At 37.2% G+C, this 19,552-nt stretch overlaps 1 protein-coding gene across 1 annotated transcript in view; it reads right to left on the bottom strand.

The window, feature by feature from the left end:
* The window catches only part of LOC107754786 (atrial natriuretic peptide receptor 1-like), a 102,094-nt gene extending 83,060 nt beyond the window's left edge, over positions 1-19,034 (bottom strand). Inside the window, exons 1-2 of the mRNA XM_016571373.1 lie at positions 18,415-19,034; positions 16,656-17,432 (exon numbers count right to left, since the gene is read on the bottom strand). Of these exons, the coding sequence (XP_016426859.1) occupies positions 16,656-17,403 (748 nt within the window). The 5' untranslated portion in view covers positions 17,404-17,432; positions 18,415-19,034. The remainder of the gene's footprint in view (positions 1-16,655; positions 17,433-18,414) is intronic.
* Between the last annotated feature and the right edge of the window lie 518 nt (positions 19,035-19,552).

Raw genomic sequence — 19,552 nt, 5'->3', positions numbered from 1 at the left:
TACATTTCTGCCATATGTACATTAATTGACAGTCACCACTGATAAGCTACCACTAAATATTGTAGAAACTTAATTTGCTGTAAAGTTGCTTTGCAATGATTTGTATCGTGAAAAGCGCTGTACAAATAAACTTGACTTGACTTGACTTGACTATATATGTCAGATAAGTATTATGCCCAAATACCCAGTATTCACAAAACAGTAGGCAAATAAAATACTCAGATTTTAATTTTGGATGCAGCAAGTCATTTACATTCTTAATTCCTAAATACAAATTTTACATATTAGTGTGATTTATACTATTTCTTGAGAAATGTTCTGCCTTACATAATTCAGAGTAAATAAAAATGCAAAATTGGCCCAAACCGATGCCTCTCATCCCTCACCAGCTGAGATGTCAGTTTTCATACACTTAATAAAGTCCTGTGACAGATCCTGATTAAAGAGAATGCTTTGTGACAAGCGTGCCCAGGCATGTAGGAGATATATTTAACCGGCTGTTAGGAACGTGAGCATGTAGCCAAGGAGTGTCAGTATTACTGTAAGAGAGCATATTCATTCTGCCTTTGTCACTGTCCTCTGCTGTCTCGCTCTTCCTCACCGACTTCAAGGTGGTTGATGCTCTAATGCTCTGGGAATGTCATTCATTACTGCCTGTGATGAATAGCTGTCCAGTGTCAGACCGTCAGAATTAATGATCCACAAAGACATTTACCGGAAAAGCCTCAAGCTTTCAGGGAAAACAGAAACGTTGAGTTAATTAAACCTGCTAGGTGGGTGGCTAAGCAATGTTTGACTAGCATGCATCATACATACATCATTAACATACATCAGTAACTAAGCTCACATTCATACAGAGAGATGTATGGACAGAGACTTCATACATAAATGTATTTCAATTCAAACTTTTGATGAAATACATCAACAGACTAAATGCTTTCACAGAAAATGTTACATTTTACATCATTTTAACTGTAGTCTATAAAATTTAAACAGATTCTTTAATATGGATGCACAATGTATCGGTACTACATTAGTTAGGTTTTTTATTTTTTTATTGGCTATTGTGCACACTACACAAATGGTATTTTTGCATTTAGATTAACATTTGCCACTACATCTAACACTCTCTTAAAGTTGGTTAAAAACACTAATAACTTAATAACACAGTTAAATACAATATTTAATAAATCAAAATGAGTATCCATTTTTCATATTGTACTCTGAAAAAAAAGTACAAAAGCTGTCACTGGGATGGTACCCTTTTAAAAGGTACACGTTTGTACTTTATTTACCCGTAAAAGGCACATTTTAGTACCTTAAAGATACAAATTAGTACCATATAGTAGCATATTAGTGCCTTTTGAAAGGGTACCATCCTAGTGACAGCTTTTGTACCTTTTTTTCTGAGAATATAAATTTGAATTTTAGTGATTTAGATTCTGATTATTGATTTAGATTCTTAACGATTCCCAGTTTCAATTACAGTAAGGTATAAAAATTCAAACATTTAGGCATCCAGCATATTTATTCTATGTCTTTTTGCAGAACATTCTTTTGCAGCTAAATACCATAAACAAAAATCAGCAGCCTAAACAACACTTACACAAGGAACTTTTGCCTATAGTTTAAACAAAAATACCACAGCAAAAACTACAGTGCCTACAGAAAGTCTTCATAGCCCTTCATTTTTTTCACATTTTATGTTGCGTTATTATGTTAAACTGCTTTAAATTACTTTTTCTCCCCACATAAATCTACACCCCACTCACCGTAATGACAAAGCAAAAATCGGATTTATCACAACTTTGCAAATTTATTAAAAAGGAAACACTGAAAAAATGACAGTGCTTTGACACTTGAAATTACAAGTTATCTAGTCAAGATCAGTGAGTAATTAACTTTTTTTTGTTCTCTGATTAACATTAATGACACAAACAGCAGCAGGTATAATTGGCTGCTGTAACTTTAAGACCTAATTCATGGATCCAATATACTGTTGTGCATTTTCTTTCTCAACGGTTTACATTAACTTTAGACAAAACAGACTGTGTTTACAAGGATATTATGTGCATTTGTCCGTTGAAGCACAAGAAAATGCCAAAAAGTTCAGTATTTGTGCACTATATGAGAGGTGGATTTTTGTGCGCACTTTCGTACCCAACCCTAATTCTAAATGTTGTGATGACTAAAATCATTAAAACTGTTGTTACGGAAGCTTTTTGGTAATCAGAACATTCCAGACAAGCAATAGGCAATTTGCCATTGACCCAGGACTGTGCTCAGGTGGCAAGAGGGGCAAGCGGCTCTGATGAATTACACCTCCAATCAGATCTGACTGGAACTCTAGATTGTCTGTTTGCACAGAAGGCACCTCTCCTTTCTGTGAGCCTCCCATGGGTCTTTGGGCTTTTGGCACAGACCAGAAATGACAATGACTGCTTTTATGTGCCAGTCACCTTGTGTTTACAAACCCGTCTGTTGGAAAAGGGTAACAAACTCTACTTGTTTCAACAACCGGGCACAATTAACATCCGCTCTTTCTGGGTCCGTGGAGGCAACAGATGGGCTCTTTTATGGGAAATGACTGAAAGTGCAAGCTGTTTGCCCGATGACTCCCCAAACAGGAGTCACGGACATCCTTATCAGATGTTATAAATGACAAAGATTATAGGCTAAAGTTTGTTTGGATACACCTACTCATTCTTTAGTCATGAGTACCGGTACTTCATTTCCAAGCAGATACTTAGGTGAGTCATTAAAATGAGAAAACAAATTTTCCTTGATCTTTTGCCAATTAAGAGGTCTTTGTATCATTAAAACATCTTGCGAGCGTACAATATCCTGGTTTTATATATATATATAAGTGTTTATTTAACTAAACTCCAAACATGGCTTATTTGGATATTGGGGGATGTGTGACATCACATGGGCAAATCTATTTGCATATGATCGCCTTCAGAGCAAGACATCAGCGAATACATCATCGCACCATAGGCCCCACCCACTGGTGTTCACTCGCTTAATGGCTGACACCTGCTTACATCTGACGCGAGAATCACATTAAAAGCAATTATCAAAGAAGCCATTATAATCACTGCCACTTACTACATTGGATACAGTATACAGATGCACATTCAATTTCTTACAGGGTTCATGCACTGACAGAGTCTCCTGACAACAGGACAAATGGAAGACTGAAAGTGCTTTCGCTTTAACATGTCCAGTTTAAACAGATCTTTTGCATCTCTGTACAGACTTCAGAAGGATCCCAGGGTCAGGAACAACTGGGTGGTTTATTTTTAATGGTGTCCTGGATTGTGACAGAGGATTATTTGTTAGTTTGGAGCATTTGACAGCAGATTGTTTTGTAAATGAGACACAGTTTAATGGAGAGTTCACAAAGAAACTTATAGTAAACGATTTTTATAATGCTGTTTCTGTAAATGATGGTTTAATATAGATAATGTGTTCAAAACACAAGCAGTAGCGAGGGGGCGTTGACACCTTTTCTCATTGAGTTAGCCAATCATAACAGTGGCTGATTACTGACAAGCCTTAAAGAAGCCGCCCCTTAAAACTGATCATTTCGGACAGAGGCACAGGAAGAGGGTTGAAAATAATAATTTTTTGCTAATATGAACTTTTTTTGTCCAAAAAAGCTTGATGCAATTTCTAAAAATGTAACCATACCAGCCTATCTGCAGTACCAGTAGTACAACTACCAGGTCAATTTAGTACCCAAATGGTTTATATTTATATCTTTTTTTTTTAAAACATTGAGCATTTTGTTTTGCATGAGCTTATTGAGTTCTGCACACTTGTAAATCTATTCACAATAACCAACAAAGTGTAAACACAATGTAAATGAGATTAATTGTGCAGTGTAGACCATTTCATTGATTATTTTGGGAGTTTTCGCGAGAGTGTAGAAATCATTGAGCCCCAGCTGAACTGACGTGATTGACAACTTCAATGATTACAAAGGGAGCAAGTGATTTTAAATCTTCAGTGATTTTGTCTACGGTGTGTCCAAACTTTTGATTGGTATCATATTTGGGTTCCTATATATGAAATCATAGCCAAATACCATGTTTACATCTATTGTGGCCTATATTAAATGTTCAGACTTATAAAACAGATGCTCAAAAAGAAGCCTTGGCATCGTTAACCCACACACAAAAACGTATGCATACACCAGAAAAGAAAAATTGCACACTGGTTCTCTTGTGTTTTGTGAACATTCCAAGGTGCAATATGCAGAGGCATGAACCAATTCGAAAAGCAAGGCCCAAAGGCAAGATTTTCAATGAAGAATATTTAAAGGACTGACAATTGCGCTCACCATCCATATTCAAGCAGGCCATTCTGGTTGAGTCTGAAAGCTGAAAAATGCTGCCTCTGCAAGCAAGGCACTTCCAAATCCAATGATTGTGTCACAGTGTCTAATGAGATATCTCCTCCATCTGATTGATTGTTGAAGGCAGCATAGATGTATACTATGATATCCCACTATCCTGTATGTTCAACAGTTGAGATAAACATTGAAAATTGTGGTCGGTGTTAAGTTTGTGTGCAAAAGTAAATTTTTTATTTAATAATAGATTTTTTTTTTTTTTACTTTTTCCACGTTTGATGTAATTTCTAGAGAGAAAAATAGTATTGTAGTAATTAAATATTTGCTTAATTTTTACCAAAGCTCTCTCTATTTTGTTATCTGTCAATGAACTACTATGCCGCCTCAGAGGTTTCTCTGAAATCAGTTTCAGGATGTACTTTCATGCACACACGCTCCCTGCTAAGTCATTAAAGCCTGAAAAGCTTTTGGATGCCGCATCTGTAAGACTGCCTTTAAAAAAACTAACAAAAAATGGCACAAATGGCATCAGGATGAGCAGATGATGACAGCTCCCTTTAACCTTTATGCAACATGAATTATCAGATATAAGGGCAGCATGTGTGATGCAAGAACATGTGTCTGAGGAACGCCAATGAGTGCATCAACACCTCTAAGTGTGAAGCTCGGATCATCCCGCTGAAAGTCGCCATCCAACCCAAGCCATCATCAGCAGCTGCGTCTAAATGACTGACATGAGCTCAGCGCTCCAGCTGGCAATGAAAGCCACACAATCTTTATGAATTACAGTGCAGAGGGTGAGATCTGGAAATGTCAGTTCACACTTATCATGCTGCAGCTGGTTTGGTCTGAATGCTTTTCCCCTTAAAGTGGAGAAAAGAGTTATGGCAGCTCTGTGACACTTTAAATACAGTGCTTCGAATCTGCAATCAAGCATGACTTGTTGGAAAAGCCCTTGTGATTCATTGAGAAGATCTTGGCGATAAAAGCAACGATGGTTTTATTTGGTGTTGCGATAACGCTGCAGCTGTCCTGTTACCTTCTTGATAGTGAACAGTGTGTATATTGAGGCATGTAGAAGTGTTCCTGTTGTGAGTGGATGGGTGGCACCTCTCTATGAGTATGTACGCGTGTCCGTTTGTTTGGTTCGCGTGTGGGCGTATGGTCGGTGTGCTTCTTTTTCCGACAGCTCTGGTTCATATTAAATGAAAACATACGATTCAGTCGACAGGTGACAGGTCTCGTCACGCCCACTCGCCTTTGTGCATTTGGACAGATGCTCCTTGTCGCTATGGAAACAACCTGGTTCCTGTTCATTGGCGTTCGATCATGGCGGCCAAGGAGATTGTGAAAGTGTTAGTCCAGCTGAAGTGCCGTGTGGAGCACAGCTTATCTCTGAGGTAATTCCTAAACAGAAACTCCAGACACAGACGTGCACGAAAAAGTGTCTGGAAGCAGTAATGACTGGAAGCACTACTAGTGTTTACTAAAGCAAGCTCACAATTTCTAGTTACATTTTAATTTTTTCTTTTTCTTTAAAAAAATTCTTTTTTTCTTTTCTTTTCTTTATCGTGTTATTTATTTATTTGTCTAAAATGTTTTTATATTCTTATGTTTATAAACATATTTGTATGTTTCAAGGGTGCTATTAACAACAACAACAACAACAACAACAATAATAATAATAATACATTTTACTGTTTAATAATAATAATAATAGGTTTCTAATTCTAATTAATTTCTGCTTTTCACCTGATGACAAAAAAAAAACATCAGGTGAAATCAGATATAAGGGCAGCATGTGTGATGCAAGAACATGTGTCTGAGGAACGCCAATGAGTGCATCAACACCTCTAAGTGTGAAGCTCGGATCATCCCGCTGAAAGTCGCCATCCAACCCAAGCCATCATCAGCAGCTGCGTCTAAATGACTGACATGAGCTCAGCGCTCCAGCTGGCAATGAAAGCCACACAATCTTTATGAATTACAGTGCAGAGGGTGAGATCTGGAAATGTCAGTTCACACTTATCATGCTGCAGCTGGTTTGGTCTGAATGCTTTTCCCCTTAAAGTGGAGAAAAGAGTTATGGCAGCTCTGTGACACTTTAAATACAGTGCTTCGAATCTGCAATCAAGCATGACTTGTTGGAAAAACCCTTGTGATTCATTGAGAAGATCTTGGCGATAAAAGCAACGATGGTTTTATTTGGTGTTGCGATAACGCTGCAGCTGTCCTGTTACCTTCTTGATAGTGAACAGTGTGTATATTGAGGCATGTAGAAGTGTTCCTGTTGTGAGTGGATGGGTGGCACCTCTCTATGAGTATGTACGCGTGTCCGTTTGTTTGGTTCGCGTGTGGGCGTATGGTCGGTGTGCTTCTTTTTCCGACAGCTCTGGTTCATATTAAATGAAAACATACGATTCAGTCGACAGGTGACAGGTCTCGTCACGCCCACTCGCCTTTGTGCATTTGGACAGATGCTCCTTGTCGCTATGGAAACAACCTGGTTCCTGTTCATTGGCGTTCGATCATGGCGGCCAAGGAGATTGTGAAAGTGTTAGTCCAGCTGAAGTGCCATGTGGAGCACAGCTTATCTCTGAGGTAATTCCTAAACAGAAACTCCAGACACAGACGTGCACGAAAAAGTGTCTGGAAGCAGTAATGACTGGAAGCACTACTAGTGTTTACTAAACCAAGCTCACAATTTCTAGTTACATTTTTAATATTTTCTTTTTCTTTAAAAAAATTATTTTTTTCTTTTCTTTTCTTTATCGTGTTATTTATTTATTTGTCTATAATGTTTTTATATTCTTATGTTTATAAACATATTTGTATGTTTCAAGGGTGCTATTAACAACAACAACAATAATAATAATAATACATTTTACTGTTTAATAATAATAATAATAATAATAATAATAATAGGTTTCTAATTCTAATTAATTTCTGCTTTTCACCTGATGACAAAAAAAAAACATCAGGTGAACTGGGAGAAGATCATGGCAATTATTATTATTATTATCACTAGTATCATTATTGTCATTTCTTATAATAATGATAATTACATAAATAATAATAGTCTTAACAATTGACTTAACTTGATGAAAAACTATTATTTTTATTATTATTATTTCTTTCTTTACTTCATTATAATTATATAATTATTATAATTATTATAGTTTTCTAAACAATCAAACTTAATTTTCATGTAATGATGAAACAGAAAAACAGATTTGCACAACATTTTTTTACTGCTATTTTTATTAATATTATTATTATTAATTATTATCATATTTTTATAAACTTAATTTTCACCTGACAATAAAACAGAAAAAAACATAATAATGATAATAATAATATGCATTATTATGTATTTTTGTTACTATTAACTTTTATTTTTATATAATTATTATAGTTTTCTAAACAATCAAACTTAATTTTCATGTAATGATGAAACAGAAAAACAGATTTGCACAACATTTTTTTACTGCTATTTTTATTAATATTATTATTATTAATTATTATCATATTTTTATAAACTTAATTTTCACCTGACAATAAAACAGAAAAAAACATAATAATGATAATAATAATAATATGTATTATTATGTATTATTGTTACTATTAACTTTTATTTTTATTATGTATTATTGTTACTATTAACTTTTATTTTACTATTAACTATTAACTTTTTACAAACTTTAATCTGTTTGTATCATCACTCTGAAAATGTTTTAAAACAAGTAAAAATATTGCTATTTAAGTAAAAATGGCAGATTATTACTGTGTTGTTATTAAACTGAATACATATGGGTAATAATAATAATAATAATAATAATAATTATTATTATTATTATAACAAAGCAGAAGAAACTGATTTGCATGACCAAAACATTATTAAGAAATTGAAGGTGTTTTTCTTTTTTGGACTTGGTCCAGAAAACTACATTTGCGAGCAGCATTAGTGCGTAATTACAATGACGAGACTGATCTATTTCCTGATCTATAGGTGATAAGACCACAGCTTCCCTCAGGATACTATATGCTGGCATATTTCTCTTTTTCATTCTCTCTCTTTCTACACAAATCGCAGCTTCGATTTAGTAAACAGCGCTTATTGCTATTTAAGTAAAAATGGCAGATTATTACTGTGTTGTTATTAAACTGAATACATATGGGTAATAATAATAATAATAATAATTATTATTATTATTATAACAAAGCAGAAGAAACTGATTTGCATGACCAAAACATTATTAAGAAATTGAAGGTGTTTTTCTTTTTTTTCTTTTTTGGACTTGGACCAGAAAGAATCCACCTGACAACGGCTCAGAAAGTCCTACGTAGCAACCACTTAGCAATGCACTGACAACCCCTTCAAACACCTTAGCAAGTAACTGTTCACCTTTTCTGTTTCACTAAAACCAGCCATATTGCCATGTGGAAACAAGCATTTGTGTCACGCTCCCGCTACTATCATGTGTGGCAATGTGAGAAAAACTACATTTGCGAGCAGCATTAGTGCGTAATTACAATGACGAGACTGATCTATTTCCACCATTATAGGTGATAAGACCACAGCTTCCCTCAGGATACTATATGCTGGCATATTTCTCTTTTTCATTCTCTCTCTTTCTACACAAATCGCAGCTTCGATTTAGTAAACAGCGCTCTGGGGGTAAACACTGACACGAATGGCACAAATTCACGATGTAATCCAGCTCTTGGACAAAGGCATGCCGTTTGAATTAGCTTGACGCCTACATAGCAGCCAGAGCACTGATGCTCACAATGAGGCTTAGCAGCACCCAAACCTCCAAGCTCCTATACTCCTAGCATATTACTCCTTCAAGACCTCAGAAAGCCACAAAAAAGACAACAACAAGGCTTCATCCCTGTGAAAATTCGCTCTAGTGTCATGAAAACAGTGCTGTGACATTGGCACACATAACAGGCGTTGTAATGCTGAGAAAATAGGCCTGAGTAACAATATATTATTTTAATAGTGGTAACAAACTGAATATCCCATCCCTTCCCCGCAGGTTCTACCCATCTCCAAGTCTGCTGTGTCTCCTCTCCCACCTCCTCTTCTGAAGATAGCCAGTTCCTTGGCCTCCATTGCTTTCCTTCAGCCCTTCGGCTCCTCCTCTAACTCTATTCTGTGGTGTGGATCTGCCTCAGGTCTTCCGGGCTCCAGCTCCGCCTTGGCAAGAGGGTCCCCTGGCTCCACTTCAGTCCTCTGAACCCTGGATTCCACCTCAGCCCTCCAAACCTTTGGCTCCCCCTGGTCTCCACGCTTCCTCGGCTCCACTGGAGTCCATCAGTCTTCGGACTCCACCGTAGTCCCTCGTCCCTCCGGCTCCACCTTGGTCAGTCGTTGACCTGCCTCCACCATGGTCCTCTACTCCTGTGGATGTGCCTCGTCCCTCCATCCCACTGGCTCCGCCGGGTTCCTCCTTCCTTATGGCTTTGCCTTGGTCCCTAGTCCCACCGGCTCCGCTCTGGTCTGCCAAGCCCCCATCTCCACCTCGGTCCAGCGAGCCTGCGGTTCTGTCTTGGCCCTCCAGGCCTCTGGTGTCACCCCGGGTCCGTCTCCTCGACTCCGTCTGGGTCTCCACCTCCATCGGCTCTGTCTTCATCTGTCATCCCACTGGTTTCGTTAGCAAATTCTCCACCATTGCTCCTCCCTCGACTCCACCATGGTCCTTCAACCTGGCTGTATTCTGGGTCCCCACCTGGCTCCTCCAAGGAGACCCAGTAAATTATTTCTAGTAACTTCTAAAATTTAACTTATTTTTTTTATCTATTAAAATTTTTTATTTTATTTTTTCTTCTTTTTTTGCTTATTGTTTTTATCCATTTCAGTATGATATTAATGTATTTACTGAAATGTCTAAAATGTTATTATATTCTTACCTATGAATCACTTTGACTTGCATTGCATTTATGAAAGGTACTATATAATAATAATAATAATACTGATACTACTACTACTAGTACTGATAATAATAAATGTGCCTCGTCCCTCCATCCCACTGGCTCCGCCGGGTTCCTCCTTCCTTATGGCTTTGCCTTGGTCCCTAGTCCCACCGGCTCCGCTCTGGTCTGCCAAGCCCCCATCTCCACCTCGGTCCAGCGAGCCTGCGGTTCTGTCTTGGCCCTCCAGGCCTCTGGTGTCACCCCGGGTCCGTCTCCTCGACTCCGTCTGGGTCTCCACCTCCATCGGCTCTGTCTTCATCTGTCATCCCACTGGTTTCGTTAGCAAATTCTCCACCATTGCTCCTCCCTCGACTCCACCATGGTCCTTCAACCTGGCTGTATTCTGGGTCCCCACCTGGCTCCTCCAAGGAGACCCAGTAAATTATTTCTAGTAACTTCTAAAATTTAACCTTATTTTTTTTATCTATTAAAATTTTTTATTTTATTTTTTCTTCTTTTTTTGCTTATTGTTTTTATCCATTTCAATATGATATTAATGTATTTACTGAAATGTCTAAAATGTTATTATATTCTTACCTATGAATCACTTTGACTTGCATTGCATTTATGAAAGGTACTATATAATAATAATAATAATACTGATACTACTACTACTAGTACTGATAATAATAAAAAAGTATTACATTATACAAGTTTTTCAAATAATTATTATTTTAATAATTATTATTTTTAACTTAGTTTGCATCATCACTCTGAAACTGTTTTAAAATATACAAGTACAAATATTGCTATTTAAGAAAATAATGCAGCTTATTACTGTGTTGTAATAAAACTGAATACATATGGGTATGCATTTAAGTCTATATATGCACGCACAGAGAACACACAGCATGATTTGGGTTAAAATCACTATATAAAAGTCAAACAATCTCCCGTGTAGCCGTAACACCAGTATTAGTTTCAGTGGATGAGGACAAAGCCGCAGGACATTTGCAAGTATCCTTCTCAAATGCACCCCCACCCCCGTGCCAGCTAAGCCTGCAAATTGATTGATTGCATGCTCAAAAAGAGAAATGGCAGGATGACAAGGTCAATAAAAGTAACAGGAGTCATACAAGCCAAAATAAAACCATAAACCACAGCCAAGAAGAACAAAAGTCACAAGGGATTCTGTTCATGTGGAAATACCAATGGGCTGATTCCATTATTTAAACCAGTGACTGCTTGTCAATCTTTGCTAAATCTTGAGCACAGTGAGTATATATTTTTAGAATTGTGCTAAATAGCCAACATCTGTATTTGCACATGTGAGTGAGGTTGCAGGAATGTCTTATTCACAGTTAATTAGTTAAAAAAAAATTTATTCCAATTTAAAAAATAAAATACTGATTTAATACTTCAATGTTTGTATTTAATCAGAATATCGTTTACTGTATGTCCCCATATCCTGACATATTTTCATGATACTACATGCAACAGTTGAACAATGAGTTGTTGACTCCAGCTGAATGCAGAAAATGTGAGTGTGATTGTGTCCGAATGCATGTTCACATGCATTTGTGTGTGTGTGACTTTGAGATCAAGGAATGGAGAGCCTAATTAAAGGATGCCATCTAACAAGCCTCTCCTCTAATGTCTGAACCCGTTTAATCGCCTGCACAGCAGCTGAAGATTTAGACCCCGTCTGAGCACAGAACGCCCCAGCTAAAGACCGTTCACACTCACAGTTCTTTCACCCCTCTGCTATAGCTCTAGACAGCAATTACTCACACAGATAGGGAGTCAATATTCAGACACACTGCAGTTATTTCTCGGGTACATGCTGCAAGATAGGAAAAGCATTCGCTGAATCTACTGGCACTTGGGGCAAGACATGCAGTCTGGGTAAACGCAGCTATGGACTTGTCTTAGATTGCATCCAAATTTCACATACTATCCATCCTAAATAGTACACACTATGTGTGTGAGTTTAGATCTCACAATTCTGGAATGACATCTTGCAATTAAGACTTTTTTTTTTTTCAAAAATGATGAGTTCATAATACACAAATCGGACACTATATCGTAGTGTGAATTTCGCAGTGCGATACATATGCTAAGATATAAAGTCACACTGCATTAAAAATTCTGAATTGTGTGTTATTGTCAGGTTTCTGGACTGTCTGTGTTGTGTTTTTGCTCCCCACGTGCTTTCCATGACCCAGTTTTCCCTCATGTGCAATTTAATGTTAATTTACATTATTACATTAGATCCAGGTGTTCCTCGTCATCCCATCCTCTAGTCTTGTGTATTTAAAGTGTTTCCTGTTTTGAGTTCTTTGTCTGGTATTGAATGTCTGTGAACGTCATCTTTGTGTTCTGTGTCTCCTGTTGGATAATTAAAGACTCTCGTTTTGGAAAATCTCTACGTCTCCTCGTTTCCTCGATCCCATGCTCCAACGGATCGTGATAGTTATAAACCCACAATTTAGAGGAAAAAAGTGATAAGTGTGGCACAAAACCACAAATCAGAGAAAGAAGTTGAAATTGCGAGATATAAACTCAAGGCAAGGAAGGAAAAAAGTCAGGATTGTGAGGTAAATCAAAATTGTGATATTTATAATCATAGGAACGGCAACAAATAAAGATATAATTAAGTTAATATCACAATTCCCATATGGAGACAGACTGGCCTCATTAATAATTCATGCAAAAGATATGATGCACACATATTTGAAACTTAATTCACATGGCAATAAGTCTACAAGATTTTTTCAAGTAACGTTAACAAATTGCAATTTACAGTGTATGATAAAGATTACTTTATCATATCTTTTTTAAACAAATGCAGAACACAATTCACAGATATAACTGTGCACAAGAAGTTTTGAATGTTTAAAATTGAGTTTATTACTGAATCGGCTACATTTGTGCAACATATCTTTTGCATGAATATCAATAAGACCAATCTGGCTCTATATTAGCTTTTTATTTTATTTATTTTGTATTCTGTGGCAGAAAAAGGTTTCATATATTTTCCCGTAAAAACATACTTCCTTTAAACATAGAGGTCATGACACACAACACTGGCTGGTGGTTTTCTTTAAGATGTTGTAAAGTGCATCTCCATTCAGCCTTTTTGTCATTGGCTGTGACACTTATCTGAAGGCTCAAGTGTATGTTTGTTTGTTGTTTAAATGCACCTTTTGAATGATATAAATATGTGCAACAGATCCTACAGATGCATTGTGTGTGCCGCCTTTAGACTGCTGTACACATCACTTATTCATAATGCTTTGTCCTACATGTGCTTTTTAAAAAATAATTAACAATAACTAAAAATTCGTATGGATCAGTTCTGAATCACTACGCATCAGTGAATCAATTTTGCTTCATTAACTACAAAAACAGCAGAATAAGAGCGAGGGGACAAACACTCATCTATTCTCTCAGCTCTTTAACTCTCTGCATCTATCAATCTCCACCTGTCTGACAGTTCTTTTTATTCTGTCCCTGAAGAGGAGACGACCTTGACTCTTATGTCTCCTGGTGTGTGAAGCCAACAGTGAGCCAGTAATTTTCTCAAAATTATTCCGTTTGTACTCTTTCCCCTCTCGACATTTCAGTATATCTCTGTCTCTCCCAATTTTGGAGTGTGTCTCTCTCCAATTTTCATATTCTCAGGATTTTATTGCCCGTACAAATTTTTATGAAATGCTCAGTTGTTTTTGTCAGACCCTGGGAATAAGGGCACGGGGACGAGGGGACGAGGTAGAGTGCATCTCTTCTGAGTTAATTGTTTCCAGAGCTGTGCTTGCGTGAACTCATTTCTCAGCCTCAGGCACAGATGAGCTCGAGGGGCTTCTGCTTCCTGTTTCTGTTCACCTGTGCGGGACCGGTGGCAGCTCACAGACAGACCTGAGTAATAAATCTGCACTTAATAAAAGTCTATAGGCTCTCATTATAAACCTGCCAGTCACATTTCTGTCAATATTTGCATTAGCAATCAAATTTAATGTTCTTCTTCTTTTCTTATCTAAGCACACATTGTTATAGGATGTAATAGGTGTACTTTTGTAATTGTAATTTGTCATATTCTACCGCTGAAATATCAAATGAATGCAGTATTTTTTTAGTTTATTATATTTTCACATCTGTACAATTATTTTAATGTTGTATTTTGTAACCACCCTACCCTTCCAACCACAGAAAAAAATGCTACTGCTTGAATTTTTTTTTTTTTTTTTTTTACAATTGAACAAATCGGCTGTGTTCATAGAGTCAATAGTTATGTTTACATGCACTCATTTTCCTCAATCTGAATGAATCCAATCTGATTTCATATTCTGAACTTTCGCAATCAGATTCACATGTTTGTTTGCAGTTCATGTATTCTAAACAAAACCTCAACATAAGCGCAGTTGCCATGTTCACAACCAGATAAAGTGAATGTTACCGGAGCTGACATATACATCAAAAGAGCTTTTTAAGCAAATATTTAGTAAGTATTCAGTCACCATTTACCAGTTTGTAACACATAAGACTTACATAAACATACACAGGTTCATAAGACATAAAACGTATGAAAACATACACATCACTCCACACGTACAGAAGGTAGGTTTGAATTCGATTGAGAAAACTGTCAAATTCAAGCGTTTATGTGCTTAAATTCGTTCCTATTGATCACATTACTTCAGGTCTGCACCACCCTTTCCAATCCTATTGAAATTTTATTCTGATCTATTGAGTGAGGTGTATTTTCAATCCAATTGAGCCATCAATCCCATTACTAATGGATTATTCGGTTGCATGTAAACTTAGCTAATGTTTAAGACTGACAACCATATTCCATTTTTATACCAGGTGTGACTCTCAAATCGTCCCGTATATTTAAAGGGTGACAAGAATGGATCAAATGACGTCTGCATAGACAGGCATCAGAGACAATCCTCTTCTCTAACTCATGAATAATGCATGTAACCACAGAGAAAGAAAACCATATACCTGTAGCAAATAACAAAACTTATCGTCTTCACGGATTTGATTCTGTTTGGCATTTCAAAATACTGGTTCCAACTCTTTCCAAACTCCCCAGCCTCACAATATTTACATTTTTCATAACCTGAGCGGTTTATAGCACTCACATTAGTGACAGGCAGGAATGATATAGCCAGATTTATGTAACATGTACTGCATATCAATGATGTGACGACAGCAGGTCTTTTCATACACATATTAACTGAACTTCCTCTCAAAAATCAGCTGTGACTTTATATTACTATAGTACTGAGTCTGATTATAATTCAAGTTTCTTTCGTAATCAAACACAACCATACCCTTGTGAAAAAAACGCTTTATCATACTTTTAAAAACAGTACTTATTATGGAAATAACTTTAAAAGAATAAACTGACTGTAATGTTTTTAGACACTTAACTGTATGTTATAAATAAGAATTTATTATAGTGTACATTTATATTAAATGCGATTATTATGGAAATAAACTGACTGTAATGTTTTTAGACACTTAACTGTATGTTATAAATAAGAATTTATTATAGTGTACATTTATATTAAATGCGATTAAGTAAACTTAAGAGTGTTTTTGACCCACTGAAGTAAGTCTTAAAGGCAGAGTAAGCGATTTCTGGTAGCCAGTGTTGTACATATTTATATGTAATTTAATAATTACTTCTTTTGTCTTTTTAGATTACTTCTTTGATTATATATTTTGTAATTACATATTTGTAATGATGAAGCAGCAATTTAGTACATTTAAAGTTATTTACATTAAATTTAATATCAAATAACACACTACAGTTACAACTATAATCAAGTACTTTACATGTGCTTTAGTATGTTAGTCAACACATCAAAATAAGTGTACTTCTTTAAAGCATGCCAAAAGTTTATTAAAATTTTAAATGTACTTTAAAATAAACTTTTAATTTGATATTACTACAAAGTGCATGAAAGTGTACTCTCTTTAAGTGGCCTTTTACTTCAATAATACTATATTATAATAAATAATAAATAAATTATATAAAAATATACTTTTAAGATTCAAAGTACACTCCAAGTGCGAATTCAGTACAATTAAGCACACTTCTTTTTCACAAGGGTGTGTATCGTTCCAAATGGGATTGGCAACTGTATTACGCTGCTGTGTGAACATAGTTGTTTTTTTTGTGGAATGTGCTACAATAAATGACAACACGTAACAAGTCCAAGCCAAAAAAAATTAGATCGGTTCTTCAAACCAATGACAGCCTGACAATGTGAGCAAGAGCTTTTTCATTTGACAAATGTGACATCTAACATCAGCCTGCCATTAGTACTTGACATCGTTTTCTCACCCCATCGCATGTCACACTTACCACGGGCTTTCTGGCTGATGTCCCGGAGAAGCACTTCATAACGGACGGGTTCATCATCCTCATTAAACACCATGTCATCTGCCGTGATGTTGTCCTCGCGCATCTGTGTGTACGGCCCCTCCACGGCAAAGTAGCACGGCCGGTCGTCGTTCTTATTATCGCTAAACATGAGCAGGGCGTGTTTGTGCCACCCGAAATGCCGGTGCATCCTGACCACAAACTCGCCCAGCTTCTTGTGCGTGGGGCCGATGTTGGTGATGGATGAGTACAAATTGAAACCTAGTGCTCTCGCTCCACCCGTGATCATCGGAACCTCCCAATGTGTGGTGAAACGGGCCACCGGTGAGGACGAGTAGTCACATCCCGGCCCGATGAAAGCCCAGGGGTTATATGAAAACTTCAGGTCCACGGCCACGAGAGGAGCCACTGAATCCGAACACACTCCTTCCTTGTTTTCGCTGCTGTTGAAAACCAGTTGTAGATGGTAGCCTGGCAGCAGGTTGGGGTCAGAGTTCACCTTGTCCAGGGCCCAGTGCAAGGCAGGGCCGACCCGGGGCCATGCCCAGGGGTACTCAGTGTTGTGTAGAGGCAGGATGACTGCCAGGGTGATGTTCTGTTGAGGTGGATGGGAACTGAGAGACTGAGGCTGGTTTTGAGCGAGGGGCTCCAGTTCAACCACTCCAAATGACACACCGCTCAGCAGAACTAGAAGAGTGAGCCTCAGCGGCCCCATCAGGAACACTTCCATTCTCAAAATGGATGGGAAGGACTAAGATTCTGAAAACATCAAGACAGAGACACACTTGAGACATACTTTCAGCAGAACTGAAAATGTCCTTCATTCACAAAGTTACTTGTGACAGAAATTAAACGAGAAAATTGTGTACAACTAAAAACATCTACAACAATAAGCAGAGGTTCTTCAGTGGAAAAAAGATTCTTCCGATAATTAAAAGGTTCTTCATGCTAAGAAAAAAATGCTTCTCTTAAAAACTGTTTCATGAAAAGTTCTTTGGGAAACCCATAATGGTTCTTTAATGGCTTTGCTAGGAAAAAAATAGACATATATTTTAGGAGTACACGTATCAAATATAGCCTATACTGTAGCCTATATATTTGATAACACTTTATTACACTTTAGTATACCAATTCTCACTCTTAACTAGTTGCTTATTAGCACGCCAATTATTAACATATTGGCTGTTTATTAGTATACATAAAGCACATATTCTGCATGACCATATTCTACATCCCTAATCCTACCCAATACATAAACTTAACAACTACCTTACTAACTATTAATAAGCAACACATTTATTTTTTTTGAGGCAAACGTCGTAGTTAATCGTTTGATAATAGCTAGAATTGGACCTTAAAATAAAGTGTGACAAATATATTTTTCATAATTGAGTAGACTACGCTATGTAATGTTGCATATGACGCGTTCTGGCGTTCAACGACATCTGGACGGAGCGCAAACAAATGAAACTGAACCAGGGGGTCTGGAGACGCGTTACTGAAAGTTTAGCTTAACTATTTTCATTTTACACGTCTTAAAACGCAAAGCTGAAAAAAAAAACCCGTTGAACTTCTTAAACGTGACGCAAGTGTATATGCTACAGACCAACGGCGTAGTCGACGGGGACGCAAGAGCCCGCTCTCACTTCAACCCTTCAACCTAATATATTACAACACACTTTTGATATAAAACATCATTTAACAGTCAAAAACAGTAAAAATTGTTCAATTAATATTTTACCACAGATCAGGTCGTCATTTGGTGTTATAATCCCTCTGCAATCCTAGCCTTCCTCCAAAAATTAAAATCAGTGTCTCGTGAATGCGGCGACAAACTCCTGTTCTCTCAGAGAAAACACGTTGATTTTTACAGCTCAAACCGACTCATCCAACTTACAGGAGCGAAACTTTAGTATCGTGACCCTCTCCACAGAAACCAGCATGATTTCTCAAGCTCCCCTCTTTCTCCGAATGTGCTGAGGAAACGGGATTCGCAAAGAGGAAATCTTTCCCTTTCCTGGTGCGCCTGTGAATTTCTTGGAAACTTTGTTAATGAGTATTGAGGCTTCTTTAATTAAAAACTGTTGAACATGTCCTCTTCTCCTTGCTCTTGTCCCGACTGGAGAAGATGGGCAAAATCTGGGTGTAGATTTGATTCAGTATGCGCGCGATGTCACAACAAAAAGTGAAATCAAAGTAAAAACCACGCTCACATTTGCATCTACAAAACTCGACTTTTTAATTTGACAAAATAAAACGAAAGGTGCGGGTTTAATGTGATGCACGTCTATGTTTGAAGGCTGTTCTCCCCTCAAGCTCATCCAATGAGTGTTGGGCCAGTCAAAGCGCCGTGAAGCTCAAGGTGGGAGGAGGAGAGAACTGAGAGAGGGAATGACACAGTGTGCTAGTCTAAGTGCAGGCGGGAGAGGAGGAGGAGAAAGAGAGAGATGTAGAAAGAATGTTTACAGCACTGTTGCGCAGCCATGTGGCATCATTACCCCATTCTGTCTAGATAGATAGAACAATTGATTGAAAGAGTGATCAATTTATAGACAGAACAGTCGATCAAAGAAATGAACAACTGACAGAACAGTCGATTGAAAGAGAATGATCAATACACAGAATGACAAAATGATAGACAGACAGACACAGACAGACACACAGACACAGACAGACACACAGACAGACAGATAGATAGATAGATAGATAGATAGATAGATAGTCAATCAAAATAACGATCGATTGACAGATAGAGCAGTTGAACGAAAGATAGAACAATTGAAAGAGAGCAATCAATAGATAGAATGATAAACTGATAGATTGATAGATAGAGCAATTGAAATATAGAACGATCGATAGATCAATCAATCAATAGTTAG

This window comes from Sinocyclocheilus rhinocerous, unplaced genomic scaffold, assembly GCF_001515625.1.
Source record: "Sinocyclocheilus rhinocerous isolate Xijiao unplaced genomic scaffold, SAMN03320098_v1.1 scaffold21, whole genome shotgun sequence".
Classification (NCBI taxonomy): Eukaryota; Metazoa; Chordata; class Actinopteri; order Cypriniformes; family Cyprinidae; genus Sinocyclocheilus; species Sinocyclocheilus rhinocerous.
The sequence above is the reverse complement of the archived record's forward strand: the minus strand, read 5'-3'. Positions and strand labels throughout refer to the sequence as shown.